Genomic DNA, 11,703 nt, shown 5'->3' with positions numbered 1-11,703 from the left:
ACAAGGTTGGGGGGTCATCCATTCACCCTTTCCACCCGTCTTTGGGCCAAGGGACAAACTGAGACCCTGAGAGAGGAAGTGAATCTCCCATAATTACCCAGCTGGTGGCAGATGTCAAAAAGATGTTTGTGCATCCTCCCTCCACGTCTCCACACCCCCCTTCCCCTGCCGCAAGTTCCTAAAGCTCAAGATGTCAGGGCCATGGAAAGGATTCTGGGGATGTAAGAGCGTTTTAAAACCGTGCTCTATTTTCGGTTGCCCAAATCAACACAACCGGATTCGAAACGAAACGAAAGAAAACAAAACAAAACAAACAACAACAACAACAAAAAACCCTCGCTGTAACCAGACCTCTTCCTGAAACAAAAAATTGGTGTGCGTGCGTGTGCGTGCGTGCGTGTGTGTGTTTAGAGGGGAACTGAAATGACTGAAATGTTGGAAGAAGCCAAAACGGGAAGCAGATCCCTGACTTTCACATCCATTATCTCATCTGATCCCCAAGCGTCTATGAGACAGGGGAGGCGGAGAGATCCTGCAGGCCCAGGATCCCGACGCCTCTCGGAATGGTGCGGCTGTCAGGCAGGTGAGGTGGCGCGCACCTGCCAGCACGGGGTGGGCGGCACACCGTACTCCAGGTCATCTGCATTTCTGCAGGAAAACGAAGTGTAATAAATAAATAAAGACCACCAACGGCTTCACCCGGGCTCAAGTCCAACTTTGCCACCAACTGAGTTACGGAAAACACTCGCGCTTCGGGGAGCTTTGGCATTTCGGAATTGCAGATGTGACTGGGAGCCTGCACCCCTCTCGTTTCGTGGTTGAGGAACGTGGGGCTCCGCGTGAGGCAGCCCGTCCAGAGCCGGCGGACGCTAAGCGGAGCGGGGCTCCTGGAGCCCGGGCGCAGCCCCCCGCCCGCCTCCTCGCTCCCGGGCGCCCCATACCTGCTGCGGGCGCTCGTCCCGCGCCGGGCCGCGCTCGTCCAGGATGGCCTCGTAGACGTTCCCCGAGTCGCTGCGCGCCAGGGGGCGCGGGCACACCCAGGAGCCCGCCACGCTGCAGGCCTTGAAGCTGCCCGCGCTTCCCAGGAGGCCGGCAGGGGGCGCGACGGCGGCGCGCGCCAGGTCGTCCAGGGACCGCGCGGGCCGCACGGGCGCCGCGGGCCGCGTGTACAGGCAGGTGGGCAGGCCGGGCCCGGGGCTGCCGTGCTGGGTCGAGGCGCCGCGCCGCGCGGGGCCGCACAGGGAGCTCACGCGGCCCCGGGGCTTGGCGGCCGTGCCGTCGGGGCCCGCGGGCGCCGGCGCGCTCACGAAGCGGTAGTCGTAGGCGAGCGGTTCGGGGGCTGCGGGGCCCGGGCGGAGCGCGGGCGGCGGCGAGGAGGCGGCGGGGTCCCCGAGCGCCGGCAGCTCGCGCACGTACTGCGCCGGCAGGTAGAAGGGGCGGCCGCCGGGCTCGCGCCGGACGTGCCCCCAGTGCTCCGTGCTCCGGCGCAGCAGCCGGTAGCGCTCGTTGGGCTGGATGGCGACGCGCCGCCCGTCCTTGCCGGGGTACTCGAAGGGATGCTCCACCAGCACGTACACGTCCCCCTCGACGTCCGCCGCCATCGCCATCGCGGCCGCGGAGTCTCCCTGTGGGCACGAGGAGGAGGGGCGCGGAGGTCAGGGCCACCCAGCCGGGAGGCACGCCGCGCTAGGGGGACAAGAGACTTGGTTGAGTCCCGAAGCCGCGTTCCTCCTGTGCCTTAGGGCCTTGGTATCTCCAAAACGGGGCACTCGGATAAAATAATCTCGAAGGTTCCCATGCCCACAGTCGCTGATGTAATTATGCCAACGCTGATTCTGTGGCATTGCTGATAAGATTTGAGCCTGCATTCAATCCCCCGGTGGGGAGGTTGTGGGTAATACTGGTCCAACTTTGCAGCCAAGGAAGCCTTGACTCAAAGAGATGGGGTTGACTGGCGGCGGTAAGTCGACACCACACTTGCCAAAAAGTTGCCTGAACCTCAGTTTCCCTGTCTGTGAAGTGGGAAAAAGAGCTCATTCCTTCCGCGCCCGCCCGCCCCCGCCCCCGCCCCGACGCCACCAGCCCTCAGGAAATCCGGGTCCACAGAGCCTCTTCCCTCCAGGATCCTGCGCCCCCGGCCCGGGCCCTCGGGGTCAGAGTTGAGGCGCGGGGCTCTAGGAGCTGCCCCGGCGCCGCTCTACCCCGGGAGTGTCCCCGCTTCGCGTAGACCAAGGGCCTTGGCATGAGGCACCAGGACTGCCAAGGCCGGGGAACCGGTTCTCTTGGTTTCTCTTTTCTTCCCCAGCGGCTCTGCGGGGAACGTGAACTCGGAGCCTGGCCCGCCCAGAGCGGCCCGCACCGCCCCCGACTGCAGATCCCACCTCCAACCTCCCGAGAGAGGCTGGAGGGCCTGCCCACCTGCCCTGTGATCTCCACGTTGCCCCAGGAGAGCAGAGCCGCCCCTAGAGAATGCACTACCCAGGCGGTGTCCTCCCCAAAGCTGTCCTGGAGTGATGGCCCCAACCCACCCCTCTGCATGCCAGCTTAGCTTGGCTCTGGGTGGGGCAGCCTTGGTCAGAGCCTAACTGTAAAGCTGCCCAGGTCTCACCATCAACAAGATGAATGAGTGACTTCTTGCGTGGCTGCTCCCTCCCGATCTTTACACTGACCACATCTCCTGCCCAACTGGGTCTCCCCGGGGGCAGCAGGTAGGAGCCCCTGTGGCTTGCTGAGGCTGAGGAACCCAAGGAACAGGGTCTGGCCGGCAGGGGTCCGGGTAGGGGCTCCTAGTGCCCCTTCCCCACTTTCTTAAGCTCTCCTCGATGGGGAAAGGGGTGCACAGTGGGCCCTGGAGGCGCAGTCAGTAAGCTGCCTGGAGCAAAGGCAACAAACCCTGGGAGGATACCCCTTCTCGTCACCTTCTCCTGGACCCCTGGCACTCGCTCACTTTGGCAGGGCAGGTCTCTGCGGGCCCATGGTGAAGGGCTAGATAGACCTTCCAGCCAGCAAACGATGCAGGTTAGGCCCCCATCTCGTTGGGCGGGGCTTCTGAGGGCTGGGTCGGGAAACCTCGGGGAGCAGGAGCTGCCAAGGGGAGCAAAGAGGCAGAGGGAGGCTCCGGAGGGCTGCCCCCAATTCTGGGAGGGGCGAGGAGGAGCCTGAAGGAGTGTCTGGGCCAGTGGAGACATTGGGAGCCGGCCCAGGGCAAGAGAAGGCAGGAGGGAGGGGCTGCAGCTGGCAGGGCTGCGACTGAAGGTGTGGTGTGCTGCCTGCTGGCAAGCAGAGCCCAAGGTGGGTAGACTCCCACCCTGCGCCCTCCACCAACGCCCCCCCCCCCCCCCGCGGGATTTGTTGGCCTCCAGCCTCTGTGTCCCCTGGGTGCGCTGCTCCAGGGCTGCTCCACCCCGGATCGTCGTCTCCAGGCGTCCCCTTACGGGTGAGGCCATTTGCACCCTGAATCACCAACTGCCAACCGCGAGCCCTCTCCAGCCCGATTGCTGGCACTACTCGCTTCGGGCCCACCTCCGCCCTCCCCAGGCCCTTTCCCCACACAGCTTGGCCGGGCCTGGAAAGACTCAGGGCGGGGGTCCCAAGGCAGGGATGCCCACCAGAGCGGGGGTCTCGGGCTGGGTGGGGAGGGGACCCGGACTCGGCTCCTTCCCCAACTCGGGGGAGCGCGGAGGTTCCCTGAAACTCCAGGACTGATCCGTCCCCAGGAGCTGCTTTGGGTCCACTGGCCTGGGGACGAGAGCCACAGCGGCGCCAACGCCTGGGTTTAACTTTTTGAGCAACTGCTAAACCTTCCCATAATGGCTGTACCATTTGACATTCCTGCCAGCAGTGTGCCAGGGTTCTAATTTAATTTTTTCTACAACATCACCACTTACTATTATGTCATTTTGATTTGAGGCATCCCAGAGAGTGTGGAGATGTCTCTTGTGATTTTGAATGCATTTGTCTAATGTCTAGTGATGTCAGGCATCTTTTCATGTACTTATGGGTCATACCTATCTCTGCTTTGGAGAAATCTTTGCTCTTTAGGTTCTTTAGGTAGCCTATGTTGAATCACCACCATTTTTTTTGTAAATTCCCATTTTATCACCAAAAAGATGTTCTAGAAAGGGCAGGATATCCTCAGAGCCTGCTCCTGCTATAGCTTTCTCAGCCTAAGGCCTCACTTTCCGGACAATACTCATTCATTTCAAAGTGAGAAAAATCAATGAAATGGCTGTCCTGGGCATTCTTCCCCACCGTTGAGCCTCCCTTGCTGCCTACCGGGATGGCAGCCCGGGGGTCCATTCTCCAGCACTGAGAGCATTTCCACTCACACAGCAGCTCCCTCGGAGAATCACATGACACCTGCAGAGACAGATGGTGGCCAGATGAGCAAGTTCCAGCTCACCACCCCGAGCCAATTCTTCCCTCTACCCGGAGCAGGTAGCAGCAGGTCAGCCCATCTTCCTCAAACTGCAGTGCAAGGGCCTTTGAATACAAAAGTAAAATCTAAGAGTGGATTTGAAGGAAGGAAATGAGGAAGGAAAACAAATCTGAGGACTTGGTACACTCCAAGCAATCACGGAAAGGGCTGTGGACTCCACACCAAATGGCTGCACCAAAGGTAGGCATGAAAGGCTGATTCAGACACAGAGCTAAGGATGCAAGGGGGATACTGCAGCAGAAGGTGCTGAGAGCCCACAAGGACCAGGAAGCAGGGGCTCACAATTTATACTCGGGGCCTGGGCCCTGCAACTGCCCCCTCTGACTCCTGTCCCAGTCTAGTGTCTGCCAGCTCAGACAGCGACAGGGACAACTGAAACAGCTTCTGAAGGTGGGCGGGGAGGGGGGGGCTCTCTTGCTACACATCTGCCTCTCCTTTAGGCACAAGGGTCTAGGCTTGAGCAGCACAGCGACATGTCTAAAGGGAAAAATATGGGTCTGACTCTCAATTTGCCAGTGACCAGCACTAGGCATGCTGGGCCACCGATAACATCAGACCTCTCAAATGCAGATATAAATGCGGAAGATGCCTAGCACAGGGCCTGAGGATACCAAGGAGAAATGCCATCTACAACCCTAGTGTACGTGGCCATCCCAACCTGCAGGCAAAAGAATGCCAGTGCCTGAAAGAGTAGGTGCAAATAATTGGAAGTAGATCCCTCAGGGTAAATTCCTCAGGGCTCCAGCTTCCTGGGGTGGGGGTGGGGGTCTTTGAGGTGGGGGAGACTTTAACCTGAGCCTGAGGAGGCTGCTGGCTGGCCTGGCTCCTCCCCAGCCACTTGGATTGACCAGGATGGGGCAGGCACCTTCCCTTCTACATAGATCACTAATGACCCCACAGCTGAGCATGAGGGGGCACAGAAAGATAAGTCATCGCTATCTCAAAAACTCATGGCCCAAATAAGTTAATAAAACCAAGGCATGGTTAATGGATTTTGTACTCTTTACATATATTGCTTCTTGCATTCCTCCTAATCACCCTAGGAGAGCTGTTTTATTATCTTGATCTAACAGATAAGAAACAGAAGCAGACTCAGGTCAAGGAACTTCCCAAGGTGCCAGGGCTGATAAGTAGCAGGTTCCAGCACCTCCCACCAGGGCAACATCAATCCTTCTGGAAGAGATGAGTGTGAGCTGGGGTAAGGGGTGGGTGGGACGAAGCAGAGGGGTCTGGAAGGAGGGCTTTTCAGTTGGGGGCCCAGGTGAAGGGGTGCAAGGGAATACCAAGGTCAGTTTGGTGGCAAAGATTTACAGAACAGTGGAGCAGATAGAACAGCAGAGTGGCCCTAAATGATGTTAGATGCTCTGACTCAAGCCCTGGCCTTTGGAGCTGGCCAAGGACCCAGAGCCAAACTTCCTAAGGAAGGACACACAGACGGAGGAGGTGTGTGTGAAGGATGGCCCCCACAGAATTAGCTCTGGCCAGCACATGACAGACCACCAGCAACCTACCCTCCTCCCCAGCCACATCCCCTGTCTGACTGCCTCTCTCTTCACCATATTCCTGGCTCCTATTCACCTGGAGTCCTATCCTCCTCTGCAGACCAGCTCCATGCTCTGGGCACCACGGCGATGGGAAAAGAGGATGGGCTGCAGTCTGAGTCCCTCCTGAAACTGTGTCTGATCCTAGAGGCAGGGTTCCTTCAATGCTACCCCGTGCAGCCCCGCATCAAATCAGGTTCTCGGGCTCCAAGACCCTGGCATCCAATCCCTTTCAGCAATTTCAGAAGGCTAGGGCCTCCCTTCAGGCCTGTCCTTCTAGACAGAGACTCAAGTTCCAAAGATGCCATTCCCTCAGCCAGCCTTATGACTTGGACCTCAACATACTGAATAGTAGGTCCATTAAGGGCTCATTAATTAATTAACCAAAAATAATAGAGTATTCATTGGAGGGATGGAGGCTTATTAGTGAGTGCATGCTCTGGCCAAGACAGGGTCTGCTAAACAAACAGAGTCAATTGATGATGAGAGGTCAGAGCAGGACTGGATAGGAGACAACTGCAGCCTAAAACAAAGTGTCAGAAAAGTCACAAAATGACAACAGCACAGAGAAATACAGGAGGCCAGCCACTTGACAATTCACAAAATAGGACTGAGACTTTGGGGTCAGGCAAAAGTTAAGGGTGTACCTTTCTTTGCAGGTAGCCAAAGCACCCTACCTAGACCTGTCCCACAATGCCTCAGGGAGGCAGGAAACTGGCTCAGAGGCAGGAACGTGACAATCTATGACGTGAGATCTCTGGGCTTTGGGTCTCCTGACTGCTAGATCAGCATTCCAGCAGGCTCTTGGGTGGCCTAGACCCCCAATCTACCATCCTATGAGACTAGCACCACTTCCTATCCTCAGAATAATCTTCACTAACACCAAGAACCAAACCAAAGAGGGGGTGTCTCTTCAGGAGACCAGAGCTTCAAACATACCTGGTGCCACCCTAAGTCTACCTCTGCCCCTCAGTACGGATTTGCCGTGGCATGGGATCTCATTCTCTGATATTTTTTAATTCTTAAAACAATCCTGTGAGAGGAGGATGATTATCCCACATTTCACAGAGGAGAGAACTGAGGCTCAGTACAAACAGGCCTCAGGTAAGGGACAGAATTCTCTGATTTCCTCATTCCAGGTCCTGTGCCTTTTACCAGATCAAACTGTCTCAGGTCCTTGGTTCAAAGAGTTGCAGGCAAATTTATTACTCATAGACCCTTTAGAGGCACTCAGAAGCTCCATTTTATCAAAGAAAGCCTAAAACCAACAAGAAACAATCTTGCCCATCAGATCTGTAGCGTACCAAAGGAGCAGTCCCAACACACTCAGGTGCCACATCTCTAACAGGAGGTTTTATAAATGGAAACTGGCACTGGGACCCCAACTTTCCCAGAAAGGACCACGGAACTTGCTTCTAGATTAGTGGAGCTTGCTTCCAAGAACTGCCCTGTTCCCAGGCCAGCCCTGTGGACACTCCCAAAGTCCCCCTGGAGCACAGGTCCTTTCCGTGGTGGCTAGGCTTAAGAGCTGTCCTTTCTTAAATGTTCCAACATGAAGTTAGGAAGGAAGTATTCTGCATGATTTTGTTACATAACTTATATAAACATCCAATTTCACTTCCTCCAGAGACTAAGGAAGAATGAAAAGAGGAGAAGGGCTCAGATGAGACTTACTTTAAAAGAAGAAAGGGATGACCTGGCTTCACCGCTTTTGAAACACTCCATTCATCAGTAAACAGCAACCTCCTCTTCTCGGAGACTTCCCCGCCATCCGTGACAGCCTAGTCTCTAAGGCCTGAATCTGATCCTGCACCTGGCTGTGCAGAACAACAGGCTGGTGTTTAAGCCCTCCAGCTGCTTTACCAGGTGATGAGTCAGGGTTTTCAGTTGGAAATGAATGACAAAGTTATCATCTGATTCAGAAAGGCAGCTGATCCTTAGACGTGTGAGTGCTGAGTGAGTAAACAGTACCTCCTTCTACCTGAAGAGAGCTGGGGTTCTGGACAGGAGTCCTGTGAGGGGTGGGATGGGTGTGTGTGTGTATGGGGCCAAAGGCAACTAGGCCTTTGAGGCAACTGAATATCAGCTGGAGGGCAAGAAACTTGTAGCTCATGATTCCCAGTCTAAAGGCTAGTGGGTGAGGCCAGAAATGTGAAGTCTATGAACACTGGGTATCTTTCTTTCCTCCTTCCCTCCTCCTATTCAACAACACCGACATCTCCCATATTCTTCTTCTCCTTCTCCTTCTTCTTCAATATCTCTTTATTTGAGAGAGAGCGAGAGCGAGCACACTCACATGAACGGGAGGAGAGGCAGAGGGAGAGGCAGAGAGAGAATCTTAAGCAGGGTCCATGGCCAGCACAGAGCCCAATGCAGAGCTCAATCTCATGACCCATGATATCAAGATCTGAGCCAAAACCAAGAGTCAAACACTCAACTGACTGAGCCACCCAGGTTCCCCACATCTCCCCCATATTCTTGTTCCACATCCCTTAGGATTCTAGTAAGGACTAAACTCTGAATGAATGAAAGCAGAAACTTTGCCTGACTCATTCAGCATTGCATTTCTAGTGCCTAGAAGAGTGCATGGCACACAGTGGTGCTCAAAATATACTTGATGAATGAACAGATGAATAAAATAAAAAGGCTCAGGGCAGGGTATCTCCATTTCAGACACTAAGAAGTGGAGGTATACAACTTTTCAATGGTAGGGTCACTGTGGAACCCCTGCCATTACACCAACCTGCCAACTGGCTGAAGACCCTTTCAGATATATCACGCCTCCACGAAGGGATACCGAAGGTAGACAGGCATTCAATTTTCAAAGAAGTGAGACTATAAATGGCAAGCAAAGACAATGGGTCCTCTTTGGGGCCCTTTACAATTACTGTCAAACAGCCAATCTCTTGGGGCCTGGTCACCAGAACTTAGAGGGGATGTGAATCCAAAAAGCCCAGGAAATTATAAATGTTAACAAATGGGCCTGGGTGCCTCAAGAATGTCTAGCTACTCTGGGGGAACTTGGCTCTCTCAGTTCAAGGGCAATCAAAATGGTCAAAACTTAACGATCCAGCACCTACAAAAAGAGGAAGCAATTCAAAAGCCTCCAAACCCACCTAGCCATCAGCTTCCCCAGGATCCACTCACCTACACTCTTCCCGACATGTAACATCACGTCTAGTACTGTGTTCCCTGTGTTCAGTACTGGGACTAACCTGCAATCAGCTCTGGCTGGGAGGAGCTCCGGGTGAGGGTCGTCTCTAAATGCCAGGAAAACCTTCATGGGCATGGGTCTGTGACCACAGCCAACCCCACATAGTGCAACCCCCTGGGTTTCTACAGATTACAGTCCAAAAGGCAGTGATAAGCTTCCAGTGTCCCAGGCTGAATGAGTAGCCATCCCTCACCTTCCAGGTATTTGGATGATAAGGTACCATTGCAGCAGCCAACACAAGTAACATAATATGAATGCTAGAAACACAATCCTTGAGGACAGGTGCAGGAGAGCAGACATTCAGGAAAACCTCTTGAACCACGGGACATAGATCTCTACTCCTCCACACTTACTTACCATCTGAGGCCCTGTACCAATGGAGCTACTCAGTAACTACCCGGCTCTGAAAAAGCACCTGGATTGGCTGTTGGGGGGGCAGCAGGTGGGGCTGGCAAGAGACTGCACTAAGTTTTCAGATCAGATGGGGACCGCATTAAGGGAAGAATGGGCACAGAGCTGAGAGGAAGAGATGGGGGCATGGAGGCCTCATTTTAAGAAGATTGGGTTGGGGTGGTAGGAACTGGGGCGGCAAGAGTCGGGGGCAGTTTAGCAAAGATGAAGTGTTCTCAGGATGGCTGCAGGTGGAAAGAAAGCATGTGGTGGGCTGGGAAGTGAGGGCTTGAGTCGGTGTGGACAAGAAGATGCATCGAAGACTTGGGATAGGGCAGAGATCAGAGCTATCAAGAAGGGGGTGAGCTCAACAGGGCATCCGCTTGGATGGCAGGCATTGAATAAGGGTGGGTGGAGGTGGGTGTTAGGGCTGAGCAGACCTTCCGGGACTGGGATAAGAAAGCTGGGTCAGAAAAGGGGAAAGCCATAGCGGTGGGGCTCAGGGGAGGTTGGCGTGGAGCACCGGGATTGCCACAGGGGTTGAGGGGTGAGGATGTGATGCCTCAGAGGGCGGAGGAGGGATGTGTCTGCGCTCGGGGTTGGAACTGGACTCCCAGGGGGTCAAGAGTGTGGCTGCATTTACGCGACGCCAGGGGCGAGGGGGTGGGGGTACGTGCTGGGCTCGGGTCCCCGTCGGGAGAAGATGGAGGGGGCGGTCAGCAGGGGCTGTGCCGGCTGAAGGCTCGGCTCCGAGGGGGTAGGGCGCGGGCTTACAACGGGGAAGGCAAAGGGTTCTGAAGCAGGACAGCGCAAAGGCGACCAGGGGTCGGGACCACGGAACGCGCCCGCCGCCCGTTCGCATCTCGACCCCGCCCCCCTCCCCCCTCCTCCCCCTGACCCCGGACTCACCAGAGCGAGCGGGGAGGGGGCGGGGTCGCTCCTGGCCGCTGCAGCCTCTCAGCCTCCGACCCGACGCTCCGGCCTCTCCGCCACCGACGCCCGGAAACTGCGCTCGAGGCGCCTGACGCCAACCCGGCGGTTGGGCGCTCGGCCCCGCCCCCGGCCCGCGGAGCCAATGGCGGGGCGGGAGGAGCCGCGGGGCGGGGCCAACGTTCCCGAAGCCGAGTTCCCCAACGGCCAGCGGGTGAGCGGTCTGGGAGGCTTGGACTCCACTAAGGGGAGAGGGAGATCCGCCTGCAGAGGTGAGGCCACTAAGCGAGGTCACCGACCTAAGAGGAGCTTGGCCCAAGGCCCGCCTCTAGCAGTGTCTGCGTCAGACTAGATCCCGGCTTCTGGGTCCGTGATCTCGCCTGGCCGCAGCGCCATGCGTGTAACGTTGGCCTCCTGAGGGGTAGGTTCCCACTGGTAAAATCAGACCAGTGACGTCTACGCTATTTTTGCCTCCCTGAGGGCATGGGCGCTGGTGGTGCTTGCAGCCCGGGGGCTCTGAGGGAAAAAAGTATACGTGTTTTGACCCTATCTTGTACCAACAGGGCGTCTTTAGCTCACCGCTCCCTCCTCCTCGGGACTTTCTCAGGTACCTGCCCATCAGCCCCTGAGGCACAAACCTGGAGGATCTGGTTCTTCTCATCTAGCCAGGTACTTGTGTGTCTGCTTTCCTCGGTAGAGTTGACATTTCTTTTGCAGGTGGACTCAGAACAAAAGGTCCAAAGTGTGTGAGAGGGGGGATGTCTGCTTTGGTCACTTCTCACCTGCAGGCTTTGGTCCAGCGGGGAGCGTAGGCCTGAGTGTGGGGACAGTGCCCAGAGGCAGAGGTACTACTAACTGCATGTCCAGGGGGACTTTGGGAGTATTTATAGGGCTGGCCTGGGAACAGGGCACCTCTTGGAAGCAAGCTCCACTGACCTGGGCCAGGGGTTCTGTGACCGTTTCTGGGAAGGTTCGGGTTCAGTGCCCGTTGCCGTTTATAAAAAAAAATGGCTGGTGGAGATGTGGCACCTGAGTGTGTGGGGGCTGCTTCTCTGGTAATAATCTCTCCGGGAGTGAGAACCACTTCTCGGTTTCAGACTAGATGAGGCTGAGTGCATTCAGTATGGGTAATAGTTGAGGACGGGGAGCCTCGGTGTCCATCGGAAGATGAATGGAAAGAAGAGGTGGTT

At 56.1% G+C, this 11,703-nt stretch overlaps 1 protein-coding gene across 4 annotated transcripts; it reads right to left on the bottom strand.

The window, feature by feature from the left end:
- Positions 1-227: 227 nt before the first annotated feature.
- Positions 228-10,620, bottom strand: LOC125752142 (rho GTPase-activating protein 27-like). 4 transcript variants are annotated; one of them, XM_049114667.1, is made up of 5 exons: positions 9,551-10,344; positions 7,654-7,796; positions 4,276-4,482; positions 942-1,625; positions 228-648 (listed from the first exon to the last, which is right to left on the bottom strand). In XM_049114667.1, exons 3-5 carry the CDS (start codon positions 4,297-4,299, stop codon positions 637-639), a joined length of 720 nt encoding a protein of 239 aa, XP_048970624.1. In that variant the 5' UTR covers positions 4,300-4,482; positions 7,654-7,796; positions 9,551-10,344; the 3' UTR covers positions 228-636. The 4 variants fall into 4 exon arrangements, with proteins under 4 accessions (XP_048970624.1, XP_048970621.1, XP_048970623.1 ...); XM_049114664.1 differs by having other exon boundaries at positions 4,276-4,359; positions 9,551-10,343; XM_049114666.1 differs by lacking the exons at positions 7,654-7,796; positions 9,551-10,344 and adding an exon at positions 10,493-10,620 and having other exon boundaries at positions 4,276-4,359.
- Between the last annotated feature and the right edge of the window lie 1,083 nt (positions 10,621-11,703).

The sequence above is a fragment of the Canis lupus genome, chromosome 9 (genome assembly GCF_003254725.2).
Source record: "Canis lupus dingo isolate Sandy chromosome 9, ASM325472v2, whole genome shotgun sequence".
Taxonomy (NCBI): domain Eukaryota; kingdom Metazoa; phylum Chordata; class Mammalia; order Carnivora; family Canidae; genus Canis; species Canis lupus.
This window is presented reverse-complemented; position numbering and strand designations above follow the sequence as displayed.